Source organism: Barbatula barbatula (assembly GCF_947034865.1).
Source record: "Barbatula barbatula genome assembly, chromosome: 18".
NCBI lineage: Eukaryota > Metazoa > Chordata > Actinopteri > Cypriniformes > Nemacheilidae > Barbatula > Barbatula barbatula.
In genome coordinates this window covers 4,024,847-4,040,863 of record NC_136781.1, presented here as the reverse complement: position 1 = coordinate 4,040,863, position 16,017 = coordinate 4,024,847, and the positions used below count along the sequence as shown (strand labels likewise).

General features: G+C 36.1%; 1 protein-coding gene across 3 annotated transcripts; it reads right to left on the bottom strand.

Annotated features, from left to right (window-relative positions):
* Positions 1–10: 10 nt before the first annotated feature.
* cdhr2 (cadherin related family member 2) lies at positions 11–14,989 on the bottom strand. 3 transcript variants are annotated; one of them, XR_013787903.1, is made up of 31 exons: positions 14,882–14,989; positions 14,118–14,175; positions 13,908–13,973; positions 13,670–13,809; positions 13,481–13,537; positions 13,301–13,390; positions 12,896–12,985; positions 12,693–12,815; positions 12,337–12,483; positions 12,179–12,254; positions 11,473–11,597; positions 11,163–11,381; positions 10,870–11,025; positions 9,880–10,038; positions 9,730–9,791; positions 9,089–9,332; positions 8,266–8,505; positions 8,066–8,135; positions 6,982–7,572; positions 6,466–6,537; positions 6,262–6,311; positions 5,491–5,648; positions 5,267–5,363; positions 5,044–5,132; positions 4,714–4,782; positions 4,149–4,296; positions 3,874–3,995; positions 3,076–3,189; positions 2,064–2,972; positions 1,521–2,006; positions 11–819 (listed from the first exon to the last, which is right to left on the bottom strand). XR_013787903.1 is itself a non-coding variant. In XM_079479547.1 (31 exons), the coding sequence occupies exons 1-31, from the start codon at positions 14,951–14,953 to the stop codon at positions 673–675; spliced, it is 3,999 nt and encodes a 1,332-aa protein (XP_079335673.1). In that variant the 5' UTR covers positions 14,954–14,989; the 3' UTR covers positions 11–672. The 3 variants fall into 3 exon arrangements, 2 of the variants coding, with proteins under 2 accessions (XP_079335673.1, XP_079335674.1); XM_079479547.1 differs by having other exon boundaries at positions 1,521–1,584; positions 2,889–2,972; XM_079479548.1 differs by having other exon boundaries at positions 1,521–1,584; positions 2,889–2,972; positions 14,118–14,171; positions 14,882–14,987.
* Positions 14,990–16,017: the final 1,028 nt, after the last annotated feature.

Sequence of the window (16,017 nt, the reverse complement as noted above, 5' to 3'; positions counted from 1 at the left end):
AACAAACACCTGGCTTGTCACGTTGCAAACTTTATTTCAACAATGTAGCAAAATTAAAAGAACATTCTATCAAATAATTGCACATATTTATCAATAAACCATATATTTAACAATACACCGTATATAGACAGTTTAAGCTATATACATCCTGGTCACCAAACATCTGAGAATTGAATCTGCTTGCTTTGATTTGACTTGGACATTAACCAAGCCAGCTGGTGCAAGGTAACATTTGGCAGGGTTCACAAGCAGTGCCATTCTGTAAATTTGATGTAAATTAGTTTGTTTATGTAGTATTTTATCTCATAATTCATATGCTTTGTTCATACATATTACAAGAAATGGAAAAAAAGGTGCAGGCAATTTCAAAGCGAGTTCCATTCTTCTCTATAGTAGAACATAACGATTAGGTATAATTTACTGAAGAGTCCATTCTTATTGTTACAAGAAAAAGATACAAACATGTAAAAGTATTATATAAATTACCACAAGTTTAAAGTGCCATGAACACAGATTTATTAAAAGCAGTATTTATATATAATGGCCACGGGCCAACTCGAAAGTTCTCACAACCTGTGTAGGAAGGTTAGGCTGAGTATGTAAACTCCTTTCTTTAATGGCAGATATGAAAAAAGAGAATAGATCGGATAGGTGGAGGACAGGTGCGGGATGTTAGAGGTCAGTGGTGTTCACAGAGGGGTTTTCAAAAGTGAAGGTGGGACTCTCGCCTCCTCTCTTTTTCACTCGGTGGGCCAAAGCAGCACCGAGAGGCTCAATGTAGGGTGATCCAGCACCTTCCTCATCCTCTTCCTCAATCATCTATGAAACAATGAAAAACGGATTAAAATAACCATTCAAAGAAACAAATAAGGAACTTATGTAGATTTACAAAGACACTAGTTGTTCCTTTTCGTTTACACAGAAGTGTCTTTTCGCATCATAAGAGCAAGTGTAAGTATTTCTAAAATACAGTGGGATTCAAAAAACAGAGACAACATTAAATATATACATTTAAAAAAATAATCTGTCATCATTTATCATGACTTTCTTTCTTCCACAGAACACAAAAGAAGATAATTTGAACAAAGTTCAATGTAATTTTACAGCACTGGACCCCACAATGCAAGTGAATGGGGTCCAGCAAAATATCTTCTTTTGTGTTCATACAGGTTTGAAATGACAAAAGGGTGAGTAAATGATGACAGAATTAATTTTTGGGTGAACTATCACTTTTAAACCCAGCTTTACAGATAATTCTAAGTATTCTGGGAGATTTAATATGAAAAACATTAAACTTCAAATTAATGGGGACTTTCATGACCATGTTACTTAGTCACAAAAGATTCTAAACTGGGAACTGATTCAAAATCATCAGGTTTTGCAAAACAATGTCTGGAGACCTTGCAATTCAATTTGCTATAACATTAAAACAATGCAAAGCTAAAACATTTTCACAAGCGGTCACACACTTTTAAAGCCCACTGTATACTAATTTGATCGTATTCTTGCTATACATTTACCATCATTGGCATTGTATCTTTCTCTGTCATGGCCATATCGATGTTGTAGTCCAGGGAATTAAGGCTAAAACAGAACAGACACAAAATCAGAATCTCACAAAGCAACTCTAGTGCATGAAATGTTATGAAAAATTAAATGTTACCAGAGGACACATTTTAGGCCATTGTGATCGCTTACAAGAGAATCAAAAGAACTTGCTCCCTTTAGCATGCGGTATAGCTTAGTGTGATTCTGATAAACGTGAGGTCACAAATATCACAACAACACATCACATTTACTGTATCTAAAACTATAAAAGTCACATGCTCTTAGAATACAGAAGGCATTTGTCATGGACGACCACAGTATTGTTTCTGCATAATTTGTATAAAAAATGTATCTGGCAATATTAAAATGCTGTTTCTGATGTAGTGTTGGCAGACTTCCACGATAAGCTAATAAACAAATAAACTGATCTAGAGAAACCCTGCGTCCCAATTCACATACTATGCATCCTAAATAGCATTCGGAAATAAAATGAGTACGTCCCGATCCCAAATCACAGTCTGTTGAAATGAGTATTCTCAAAGTACCCGGATCATCTTTTATTAACTCACAGCGAGAGGTCGGAATTTAGTGACGCAACACTGCATCAATAAAATTAAAGCATATACAGCAAACATTACATAAGAAATAATGAATAAATTCATACTCAGATGGAAAGAAGAGCTGTATTTTGTCTATCACAATACTGTCTGGGCAAAAACAGCCACTCCTGTTTCACGCTAGTATGTCCCAATATGCTAGCAAACTGTTTTACTCACTAAAATGTATATGCTTTTTCATAACAAAACCAGTACGTACTTTTGGGGCATCGTATAAGGTGAATTTGGACGCACGTCTCTTTGTTCTCTTTTCTTTTATTGTGTTTCATCTTTATCAGATCAGAGCAGGTGTAAATGCATAAAATCCATTTTTAATATGCAATCACACAAACGCAAAGAATGAATAGGGCTGTCAATTAAAGGCCATAAATTACAATAAAACTAAATGTAACAAAAATCTATTCATGATCATATTATAAATGGCCAGGAAGCACTTCAATGTGCTTTTGTCTTGGTAAAATAAAGGTTACGATAATTATCATCATCAACATCATGAGTTATGACTAACCTTAGCAATCCAATCTTAAAATACAGTTTTGAAAGCCCAAATAATTTCCTTTGTGTTTGTGTCCTCAACTGTGAGTATAATCTGCAGTAGGTGATACAGTATATTTTGACAACAAAATGACACAGAGATACATAAACAGCATTCAGAAGTACGGTAGTGTGGAAGCGGTCCTCTAAAAATCCTCTAAATGTGCTTCATTAAACTCAACGCTGTACCTCTCTCTATCAGCGCTGGATCCATCCTCATCGAAACCAAGGTCTGTGGCGGTGTCAATATTCATATTCAGCACTGGGTTTGCTCTGTAAAACACAAAACAGTCAATCTGACACTGGGCCAGAATCGGTGTCAGATGATATGACCGGGCCGGAGTGGTATGACTGGTTGTTAACTCATAACGCTCACCCTTCTCTGGTGTATTTGTTGGTTCCAGGCACCACAGGTCCGCTCTTCTGGTTCTCTATCACAACCGCAGCTGCTGAGTTCATTGCTTTGGAAGCCTTGAGTTTCCTCTTGTAGCTTAAGGGTAAAAGCATTAATATAAAGGTTAACGTAAATCTGACACCAATGCAAACAGGATGGAGTAACTCGAGCAAGAAGAGATATATTTTAATCTAATGAGGTTAGCGGATTTGTGTTACATGTACGTGTGACCCAGACAGAGCTGAGGGTTTTTGCCATAATGTCGTCCAACTGGCACTATGCCTGATGTTGAGAGTAGGGTGATGCAAGTTCTGTACAGTTTCATCACATCACCTTTAAGAGCTGCTATACAGTTCCATCCAACCAAAGCAAAAAAAACTAGACATCTTAAAAAATTACAGTGCATTTTAAAAAAAATAATCCACAAAGACCCAGATGTGAGTAAAAACCGACTCCTGTGAATTTTTAATGGTAATCTAATCTGCTAAAAGCATTACCAGTTTTTTTCTCCAGAACTTTACATGTGATATGTATAAATATGCATACAGTATATACCATGATATTCGAAGCCATGATTATGAATATTGTGTTCATTCTAGATATCTGATAATATTGTAAATGAAAGAATTCACAAAACGATAAACGTGAAGTAAAAACCGCACACTGTGACAACGCTGCCTCAAATTAGTTTAAGTGTAAAATTTTATAAATAATATAATGATCAGATTAAGATTAAGTCATTTTAGTTATCATTTATTACTGCAATTTAATAGGTCTTACTTTCTTCTAATGCACACAAGAGATGTGGTTGTTACAACCAGAATGATCGCCAGACCCGCAATCAAACCAATCATGATGAAAACTTCAGTCTTCACCTCTTTTTGATCTTCAGTGGTTGTCGACTGTTGTGGAAAAACAAAAAACTCATTAGAAAAAAACTAACTAATGTTAAACAGTATACATTTATTAATAAACAGATCATTATTAAACATGACATTGCATATATGTTTCTTAAACAGCGTTTTAAAAAGGTGAAACAACTGAGAAGAACATACAATTCCAGTGAATCCAAACTGAGACAGAAGGACTCCATACTCCACGTAGACCTCCTCTGAATTCAGAATTCTGTTCACTTCATTGTAGTCCAGAGCCGAGCCGTTTGAGAACACGAAATACGCCTCCAAAACAGTCAGCTCTTCAGCACTGCGATAGAAATAACATTTATTAAAAACATATGTGGGAGAAAGATCGGTTTATTGGAAACTAGGGAATGAGCATCGTAGCAGTTATTTGCAGAACTCCAGTTTAAATTCTTTGGTTTAAGTCCACCTTTAAAAAAAAAAAAATATATATATATATATATATATTATAATATTCAAGGATATAGATTATAATAAGAAAGAATAAGAGGAAGTCTCTGGATGTAAGAATAAAAAACGACTTCTACATGAAACTATGATGTAAACGCCACCTGCTGGACCATACGACTCATAACATATTATGATGAAATTAGGCTCTTTTCTTTTCCAATAATATTTAAGTAGTGGTTTATTACATGTGTATGTATACATGTATATTTAATATGTGCCAATTCAGTTAATTCTTTTTCATTATCCTTACCGTTGAGTTGTCTTCTCACTATCCACATTAAAGATGTGAACTGTTGCTCTTGTAGCCGATGTCAGAATCCTGTAAATGAATGAATGAATGAACTAAGTTTTGGTATCACTTTCTTTCTTCTGCAGAACACAAAAGCAGATATTTTGAAGAATGTTGATAGCCAAACAACAATGGCTCCCATTGACTTCCACAGTATGGACACAAACCACCGCCGATACATTTCTCAAAATATCTTCTTCTGTGTTCCACAGAAAAAAATAAAGCAGGTTAGCTATTGCTTCATGTGTGTTCAAATCAATGTGTTTTACATTTAAATAAATCTCATCTTACTGTCTGATCTGTGGCAAATTCTCATTAACTTCAGAGACAGGCGCCCTAAATCTGAGGCTCACTTTGTAGGATAAGTCAATTGTGAGAAGCTGTAAATAAAGCAAATAACAACATAAACAAAACAAGTAAAGAAAGAAAACAGCATGCAAATGAATGAATAAGGAAACACTGTGTGGAAAAACGTGGAATCTTAAAATTTTATAAGATTAATAATAGGTCTTACTTCAACCACAGAAGTGGAGCTGAGACCATCAGGGTTAAAGGCTTCCACCTCCACCATAAACTTCCCTCTCTGATCCGTGTCCATCTGTTTCTGTGAGCTGAATATGATCAAAAACACACGTTTGATAAGTATCTTTTTGCACAAACCATTCAGTGTATGACAACAAAGTATTGCAAGAGAAATTTGAAAGCTATGCTTCAAAACCAGGAGTGTTCGTTTCTCACCGTATATCTGCAAAGAACCTTCCATCGGGATCTTCCTGAGCTTTTAAATCGGTGTTTAAAAACAAATCTTGTGGAACAGTTTCCCCACCGCTGACAAATTCCAGCTTTATAACCTTAAAGTTAATTTTTCTGTTCTCCCCTGTGTCTTTGTCGTGAGCCTTTAAAGGAAAAGTCAATAAGGCAAATAATCAACGGGACTCAAACATGTGCATTGTATTGACAAACAGCACATAGTAGAAAGATAATGTAAGCAGGTATGAGAGGCGGTGTTTTATCATGAATAAGTCACGGCTGAAGGGGGTCGTTAGGCATGATGTGAAGCGGAGTGCCCGGAACCCTTGCAGCCGTGACTTATTCATGATAAAGCACTAGCCTCAAGTACCGTATTGCTTACATTATCTTTCTACCGTTCTCAGGCATAATTTTTTTCGTGCCTTGATAATTTGCCCGGAGCGAGGTCGCGTCTAATCGTGTCTTTGCATTGACTTTGTATGTAATTTACTAGGGCAAATCGCTTAATTTGCATTTGGTGTGAACACATCATCAACAGCATCAGAATATTTTGTTGCTAGGGGTGGTTGCTAAGGGTGCGTAGTGATGCACATAATTGCTAGGTGAAATGGTCATAGCTGTGTTATTGTGAATAAAGCACAGCTATTGTGCTGACCAATCAGAATCGAGGACTAGAACTAGTCGTTTTACAAAAAATTAAATAAGAGTAAATACAGTAAAACTTCTCATGAATATCAGTGTGTCAACTATCATACTCACGTAAACTTTGCCGACAGATGAATCCTTCTCAACTCTTTCAAGGAGCACAACTAGACAAAGCAAAACAAGATTTCTGGTAATGATAACTTATCTTGCTATATTTAGCATTCTAGCATTCATGTATGTCCGTTCATTGTCCAAAACCATTAAACATTTTTAGGGATTCAACTTCAGCATGGTCACAAAAATTCAATTTTGGTTTACCATAGAATTCCTGCATGATGATGAACTCTGGGGCATTGTCATTGATATCCTCAATATTAATAGTGACAACTCCTGCAAAAAGAATAAACTATGCTTAAAAAACACAACACAAAATTGAAATCATTGGGCGCACGAGTAAAATTCTGGTCTTTTTTATTTTTGCTTGAATTTATATTACTATTAAGTTATATTTATATTTTACTGTATATGAATTGAGTAAAATTAATTTAAAATTACTCAAGAGATTCTTTGTGGAGGTCTACCCCAAGTTAAGCGTGGGCCACATAACGGCCCATTGGTGATGCTGTTGCCGCTAAAACCGTCTATATGAAGACTTTGTTTATTGATGGAAGTGACAACAGCATATTACTTTAAATGTATTTACATCCAAAAAACAGACCAGTTAAAACATGCTTAACAGCAAATTATATTACTATAACAACAAAATAAGCTCTGGTACAGTAAATACATGAATATAATTTTAAGTTACGTTCAGTCAGAAGCAACAGGACTTACCTTCAGTGCTGTTTCGCCCTTTCTCCGTTTTAACATCTACCACCTTGGCCGTCAAGAACGCCTTATCACATTTCTCATAGTCAATGACCCCCGATGTGGAACCGGAATTAACAACCACATTTCCGTTAAGCTCAACGCTAAACCATTCCCCAGGACACGGCTCTCTGACGCCACTGCACTGGCATTCAGTAGAAACAAGCATGTATTCAAGAAGGTGCTCGGTGTCCACATCACTGCCTTTTATTGCTCCCAGAGGATCCGGCAAGCTGATGTTCTCTTTAACATTCAGTGTTAAACCAGCTGGAAACACCGGCGGAGTATCGTTCACATCCTCAACCACCACTTCTACCGTGGTCACAGCCGTATTCTCACCCAGGTCTGATGCCACAACCTTCAGAGAGTAGGTCTTGATGTCGCTTTCATAGTCCAGCACAAAGACGGGATCCACGGTTAGATTTCCTCTGTAGCCTTCGCTGTACGGCTCAGAAAGTATTAAGAAACTTCCAAAAGAATTGTCGATGGTGAAAAAGATGCGGTTGTTTATGTCAGTTTGGTCAACGTCGCGAGCCAGGACAGAGCCAACTAATATACCTAAGGAGAGGGCAACAAATCAATCCAAGTGTTTAGTAAATCATACACTGAAACTTGATAAAAAAAGAAAACAAATTGCCTTCACTAGAAAAGAGTAACCAGGATATTTTTGGTTTATAGTACACAACGACGACAACACTTTTTTTACCAAATCTTTTAAGGATTTCTGTGAAAAAAATGCGCAATCCGGAAGCAATAATCCCCAATTAACGGAAGAGGGATATCTCTTTATAGAACATAAAATAGTTACTTTCTTTTCATTTTCATCCGTCCATTTTATGAGGAATATGTAGCGTTATGGATGTGACAATTTATGAAAATGGAACTTACCTGACTATGAAAAATCATGCACTACAAATATAACAAATGCTTTAAAAATTTGAAGAGAGATCTCACATGGGTATTTGAACCACCAAATGTTAATATCTGTGCTGTTACCATAGTAAAACTATTTCACGGCAAGGTTGACATTTAAATGGAATTGCCCACTTGCCTCCTTCACCTTCCTTCACCTTGAATAGGTTACTTGAATGCAAATAGGCTGGAGAATTGTCATTGACGTCCTAAAACAAATGGTAATATAGCAAGCAAAATATGAAACATTTTACGTCTATGGACATTTTCATCAAAGATAAATAAATGTAAAATCATTGTAACTCACACGTCTAAGTCAAATAAATGAAAGATTCTCACCCCGACGTTGATAAAGACCGTGGCGGATGAGTTCTGGGGCGGCTTGCCCGTGTCTGAAGCGATCACCTTTAACTCAATCACACCCTTCAGCAGAGGGTCGATGGCCTCACGGTCCAGTAGACCATTGTTCTCAAGCACACCATCATCCGGGCCTATGGTGAAGTTGTTACTGAACAAACTGTCCTCAATGTGATACTGGATTTTGCTATTTGGAGTATCTGGTTCATCGCCATCTCGTGCCTAACAAAAATGAAATCATTTATTAACAAAGTACGTCTTGGAATGCCATCATTTCATTATTAGACATTAGACTGAGTTATTAATTAATAGAAACTTGCATTTTTGTTTGTCTTCATTGATCACAATGAAGAAACAGCAAATTCTGTCTTTGTTTATTCAGCCTCACGTTGTTCTAAATCTACAGTATATACACTTCTTTTGCAACCAAACAGTTCTTGGCTACCATAGGAAATATTGGTTTACAAAATAATTTCTGTTAAAAAATCGATAATTTGGAGAATGTAAGAAAGCAAACAGTTCTGGGGCACTTTTTTGACTACCATTGTCATTTTTCAAACTATGGTATTTAATGTTGGCCAAGAAAGAACTGTTTAATTACAAGCATTCTTCCAAATATCCTTCTCTCTGTTTATCAGAACAAATACATTTAAACAGATGTGGAACAACTCCAGGGTGAGTAAATGAGAGCAGAATTTTTATTTTTAAGTGAACTGTCCCTTTAAGTCACAGAATCGGTTATCCAAAGAGTGGTCCGAGGTATATACTGTATTTAATCATTGTTTGATCTGAGCCACATTCTCACCTGGATGACAAGCTTCAAATCTTGGTTTTCTTGTACAAAAGCGTCATAAACATCTCTGTTCATCACAGGTTTCTGATCATTTATATCCTGAAGGTTGATTTCCAAAACAGTGGTACCAATCTTTCCTACTGAATCGATGGCCTGCAGGGTCGCCGTGTAGGAACTGGTGCCTTCCCGATTAAGAAGCTCCCCATTTTTTACGTAGATAGTTCCATTGTTCGCAAAGACGTCAAACCGAGTCAGGCTGCAAAATAATAAAAAAACATGTTGTGTTCTGTGTACCAGGGTCTTTCAAACTGGGGGCCCAAGATGAATCCTGGGGGGGCACAGATTTTGTGGCATTATAAGAATTATAGAAATTTTAATTTTATGCAATCAAACATCAGAAAAATAAGACCCCAAACCAAAAGTATTGATGTTTCAGCATTGTATACCAGGATTTGTTTTTGGTTTAGATCAAATTCTAAGTTTAAGATTATACGTTTTTATTTGGGGGGCCGCAAAACGATGCACTCTACATAAAGAGGGCCTTACGACAAAAACGTTTTAGAACCACTGCTATATACAGTCCATCTCTGCATCTCTAATGGTCCGAATACAGTTTATATTTAAAGCTACAGATTTATCATTCAACAACATACATGCTGTTCGGCACCAGTTTGTAAGTGATCTTGCCGTCATCCAATTCATCTGCATCTGTTGCCTGTCAAGTGAAACATTAAGAAACACAAGATCAATCATTTTACACGCAGAACACATTAAACCGAGCGAAATGAAGAAAATGTACTTACTGTAATTGTATCCACAATAGTGCCATTTTCACAGTGTTCATCAACAGGTAAGGCGTAAAATTCCTTCTCGAATTCAGGGATGTTGTCGTTCATGTCGTTGATGTTAATAGTGACAGAAGCTGTAGCGCTTAAGTTCGCAGCGGCATCTTTAGCAATTATCTGTGGAGATTGAAAGCGGACAGTATTAAATGTACAGTTCACCCAATAACTATAATTTATTATAATAATAATAAAGTTCTGTCATCATTTACACACCCTCGAGATCCAAATGTCTATTCATTTCTTTGTTCTGATGAACACAGAGAAAGATATTTGGAAGAATGCTTGTAACCAAACAGTTATTGGCCATCATTGACCACCATGGAAGGAAAAATTTAAATGGTAGTGAAAAGTGCCCCAGAACTGTGTGCTTTCCTAAATTCTTCAAATGATCTTGTTTTGTGATAAACAGAACAAATAAAATGACAACGCTCCAAAACGTTAACTTACATTTCATTACAAGTCTCCTACGTGGGTCAATACAGATAAATCATTTTTATGACATCATCCTGCACTTACCATTTTCATCTAATTCCATGTTGTACGGTAAAATAACACGATTGGCTATTTTAAAAGGGGGAGGGGCCACTCAATATGTCCTGCCCTAACCATTACATATAGAATATTTCAAATCGAATAAATCCTGCTTTTTTAACTGTTGTATGATCCACCACACAGCTTGTTCAAAGTCTACTGTTATCGATTTAATGGCCAGTAACATCCATATTAAATGCCACCTACTGTAAAACCATCAAACAAAGTTTCTTGGTTTCTGTTCGGTTGGTGTAAATAAGGTGAAGCAGAAAGTGTTTCGTATCTGGAACGTTCTTCATATGTAATCACTCCTAATGCAATTGATCTTAATCACACTTTTCCTGCCTTCTCCTCACAGTCCTTTCTCTCTAAGCCTGGGATAATTCTGGCTCAAGGGACACACATTCAAATACATACCTGCACAGACATTGTCCTCTTGATCTCGAAATCAACGGCGTTTGAATCTTTTATCGTCACTTGTACACTACTGTCTCCCACCCCGGAGCTGGGAGTTACAGAGAATGCGTCCTTATCTGGTCCGTCGAGATGGAGCTCGAACCTACTGTTTGCACCCTGGATCAGAAAACATCATATTTGTCTAATAATAAATATAATAATAGTACATTTAATTATAGTAAATAATCATCCTCAGAAAGTTAAAATATAGAATCTTCTCAAATGAATCCCTTGCAAATGTTGTTACTACCAACCTGGTCTGGATCTTTGACTCTTATGTTCAGATCAGCGACGGCCACTCCTCCAGACGAATGTTCATCAACGTTTCCTGTGAAACTGTTTTTCTCTGTGCATGTATCTCCTTCACATTCATAAAAACCTGGTCCGTTGTCATTCACATCTCCGATAGTGATCTGCAGAGTTTGTACCGTGCTGGCAAAGACTCCATTCACATCAGGGTTTGTCTCTTTTGCCTAAAACACACAAATAGCACAATTTAGATTGTTAAACGGACATATGAAATAGGTTGGAAAATAATGTCTGAATTGAATTTCAAGCTCACACCTTTATTTGCAATTCGACAACAGCAGATCCATCGATACCCAGCAAAGCCTCACGGTCAAATGTAGTTTTAACTGTTATTTTACCGTCCTTCTCTGTGATCTGGAATAGGTCTGGTGGATTAGTAGCTGTAAAAAGTTGTAATAATGATTTGCAATGAATAACATGAGAGATGCAAGGTGTGCAAAACACAAATCGGAAAGTTTTTTTTACTATGCACTATTCCATTAAAAATGCTTGACAAAACAACTGAATAGTAATTTAGATAAATATGTTGATATATGATGTACTCCAAATCAGGGGCCCAGAAAAAAGTATTTAATCTTACTACAAGATGTGGCCGTTACATTTTTAAAGGGATAGTTTTATTTATTCCATTATTTTATTTATTCGACCTTGTGTATTTCAAACCTGTATTTTTTTTCTACGAACACAAAAGAAGATATTTTGATACATTATATGTTGGTAACCAAACAATGGCGGTAGCCATTGACTTGCATTGGTTTGACTTCATACAATAGAAGTTAAAAGGTCCCATCCTTGTTCAGTTACCAACATTCTTCAAAATATCTTCTTTGTGTTCAGCAGAAGAAAGAAAGTCATACAGGTTATAAATGAAAAAAGGGTGATTAAATGATGACAGAACTTTTTAGAGGAAAAATACGAATAATAGCAAAACCTGAATCTTAATGATCTCAAACTCACTCACGTTCAATGCTGTATTGGAGAGGGTAATTTATTCCTGTATCCGGATCTCTGGCTTTCACTGTAAAGACTGGCGTATCCTGGAGCGCAAGAGCAGCGATACACTCAAAACAAGTTCCTTAACTACATCCCACAACAGGAAAGGGGAAATATACCACTCACCACAAGAGAGTTTTCATTAATGGTGACCATGTTAGGTAAATTCAAAAACTGTGGGTCCATGTCTGGCACATCTTTAATTGTGATGAACGCAGTTACTTCAGTTTTCTGAATCTTTATTTCTGAACCATTGAACGGCCCACCGCCATCCTGACAAAACACATGACCAGTAAGCATAGAATACACTAAATAGTTTTGAGACAAAACGGAAAAATAGAAACTGTTTTGGTTTTAAAGGAAACTGTAAAGGTCTCTGTGGTCCACTACTGGTATATTGGGTTCTATTGGCGGGATGGTTAGGGTATTATGAAGAAGATATTAAACTTGAATAGGACTTTTTATAGAACTGTGGTACTTACCCTTGCAACGATTCGTATCTGATAGAAAGGACTTTTTTCAGTAAAGTTCAAAGGTCCCCCAAGAACAACGTGTCCATCATTTTCAGAGATGGAAAATAATTCATTCCCGTCATTTGGTATGACCTAAGACAAGCAAACTGTGTCATTAATACGATTAAAGACAGATGTATGCCAATGTAGGTTACGAGACAAAAGTGACTGACTTCTTTGATTGTATAGGTCACAGTTGAAGCGGGGCCCTCATCAGCATCTGTGGCCGTTGCTGTAAAAATAGTTGTGTTCACAGGTGTATTCTGAAGAAAGGAATTGAAATGAAATTTATACTGTGCTCAAATGAGCCCTCGATATCCATCAAACCACCCAGAAAAGACTAAAGAGATGCATCTTATTCTGTGAATGTTTACTTTTACTGTACTTTTCAAATAAATTAAAAAGACAGTAATAATAAAATAAAATACAAATAATACAATAAATACAAAGAAATACATATTTTTCCAATGTGATTTTTTATAAGTATCCTACATCTATTATGTTAATGATGTAGCACGATAAACAACATATCATCATGACACATCATCAACAATACATGGATAAGCACATAAACTCACCTCTGGAACTTCCCTGTTGTAGGGAATATTAAGGAATATTGGTGCATTGTCATTAGCATCTTTGACAACAATGTAAACAAGTTTTGTCACCTGAAAAAGGGAAATGTGCTGTCAGGATTCAGGAAAGGATATTTTTTCCATTAACATTTGCAAAAACTACTTTTTGTGGCTGGAACTTACATTTGAGGGGAAATGACCATCATGTACCGCAATTACTACAGGGAAGAGCGCATTTGTCTGATAAAAGGATTTATCAAATAAAATACAATTAACCATCACTTTAACAAACAAAAGGTGTTTTAAAACTGAAGTGGAAATATATGTCTCTTTCCATCCAATAGACATAGTCAAATTTGTTTTTTAAACTACCTCTCTGTCCAACTTGTTCTTGATTCTGACTTCACCAGTCTGTTTGTTGACATCAAAATAGATATCATTTGATCCCTGGATGTAATGTTGTAAAGGGTCATTGTCTGCATCATACGCTATGATATTAAATGCAAAGTCACCTGTCAGGGAAAAAATGTTTGGGAAATGTTAGTTTACATAACAATAATACATAAATACAACAGTGCAGAGGATCATTATAAAATAATTGTGTACAAACCTTTTGGAATATCTTCTTGCAATTCTACAATGTACATGTCAATGACAGGCAAAGTCTGACAGTAAACTGAAGAGAAGACATTAGAGTAAATGTCTAAACATTAGAAATTTCTGTTGTCAACAACAATACCACATGCACAGCACTGGCTTTATAGGAGTCAATATCATTCATATAGCTTTGGACTTTGATTTGATATTCTGATATACTCACAGGAAGCAAGGAAGGCAAAAAGGAGGAAGACAACTTTCCCCATCTTCCCTATGTCTGTCTTTGTCCAAAAATGTAAAGCACAATAAAAACATTAATGTATTAAAACATTATTGCATAGGGTTTCTTTATTTTTAAGGCATAAGTGAATATTCAAAATTTCCATTTTAGCCATACAATAACAAGATATATTATGTACTTATTTATATTTACAAATAATTTAAATAATGTACACATGTTTATCAATTTGATTTTTTTTTAATATGTGCATGTATGTTTATAAATACAAAATCACTATGCAAAGTACACAGGCATATGTTATGTAAACACAAACTTTTATTCTGGATGCGATTAATCGTTTGACTGCCATATGTATAAGGAAAATGTACAACATTATTTCACAGAAGTTAAGGCTGTCAAACATTTCTCCTTGTCAGTTATTACATTACATTCAATATATTTTTAATAGCAAACACAAGTGATTCGTTTTTTTCTTGAGTATGGCAGGTCTTAACAATGCTGCAAATTCTACTAGATTTTCCTATATCATAAATTCCAATACCATCTCGATAATTTCCTATCAAATACTTTCCGTACGTTTAATCCTTTCTGTATTTTGTCATTTGTGTCTATCTTTATTGATTCGTTTAGGAGAAACATCCTAGAAGTCATGAATAAGCACATAATAACTGAGATGTCCTGGGTTTCGTGGTTATAGAAATCCAAGAGAAAAAGACTCATTACGACAATGAATAAAGAAGATTTACCGTGCCCAGTCTTTCCTCAATCCAATTCCCACAAGCGTTGTTCTTCAAATAAGAGGACGCTATGTAATACATGAGACCTTTGGCTAGTGCATCACTACCTATTACTGTCCCAAAGTTGTAAACGTAAATCATTAACATTACATGGGAGAGGAAGATGCGTGCCTAATGTAATCTTCTCCCCCTGTGGATACATGACAGAGCTGCTTAGTGACACTAGAAAAAAGCAAATCCTAAAACTGTGTTCTTAGACAACACAATATATGTCCAGAACAATTCAACACATTCAGAGTTGAATTCAACAAGTCCTGGGTAATGTCTAAAGCTCCAATATTAATAGGAACTTAAATACGTTGAGAAGAAAAACAAACAACAATACACATAACAGAACAGAACAGAAAAAGGTTTATTTTACCACAAGGACAAACACTATTTAGATTAAACTAAGTTTTTTATGAGAACGACTAGTTAGGCTACAGAACCATGTGTTTTCACTTTCATAAGAGTTTTGCTTTGTCTCGGCCAAACATCACATCAGCGGGGTGGACATAATGTGCTATGAAAGACTCCTGAGAGCAAATGCACCCATTAAAGATATCCAAGAAGCCCTCCACCCCTTCGCTCATCTCAAATGAGCTCACATAAAGCCCCCCCCCCCCACAGGCCTTCATAATTAACGAAAGACACACAAAGGATTAAGCCTCCCTGGGGAAAGTTTCACCACCGCTAACCAAAAACAATACTTGAACTTTCTCTCGAGACTCAAAGACGGTCTTTGTTTGTTTGTCTCTAATTGTGCTCCGTTTACCGCTGTGGTCACGGTGTGGAATGAAGGATCGATGTTACCCCAAAAGATCAACTAATATCGATTCCTTAAATGTAATTACAGTGTTCTTAAAATGTTATGATAATTCTGTTATCCACAGAAAAATCTATAAATGCTGTTTATTACAAACTCAACTGTACAGACCACCAGTATTCCTTAATCTTAATAGACTTTGATTTATGACTTTACCGTTCCCTGCGATGATGAAGAATGGGTGGGGCTGAACGACCAGGAAAACTGGCCTAAGACACACGCCAACACGTAACACTGACATGCACATTTTGTAATTCAACTGGAGAAAGAAATCCCACTT

Bases quoted from the DNA above. Each gene is read 5' to 3' on its own strand.
- cdhr2 (XM_079479547.1), bottom strand. From the start codon at position 14,953: ATGTATTACATAGCGTCCTCTTATTTGAAGAACAACGCTTGTGGGAAT. The intron at 14,176-14,881 runs GTAAATCTTCTT...TTTTGGACAAAG, and splicing joins TTGAGGAAAGACTGGGCACG to ACAGACATAGGGAAGATGGG. The intron at 1,585-2,888 runs GTACAGCGTTGA...GTTCTGTTTTAG, and splicing joins TCCAGCGCTGATAGAGAGAG to CCTTAATTCCCTGGACTACA.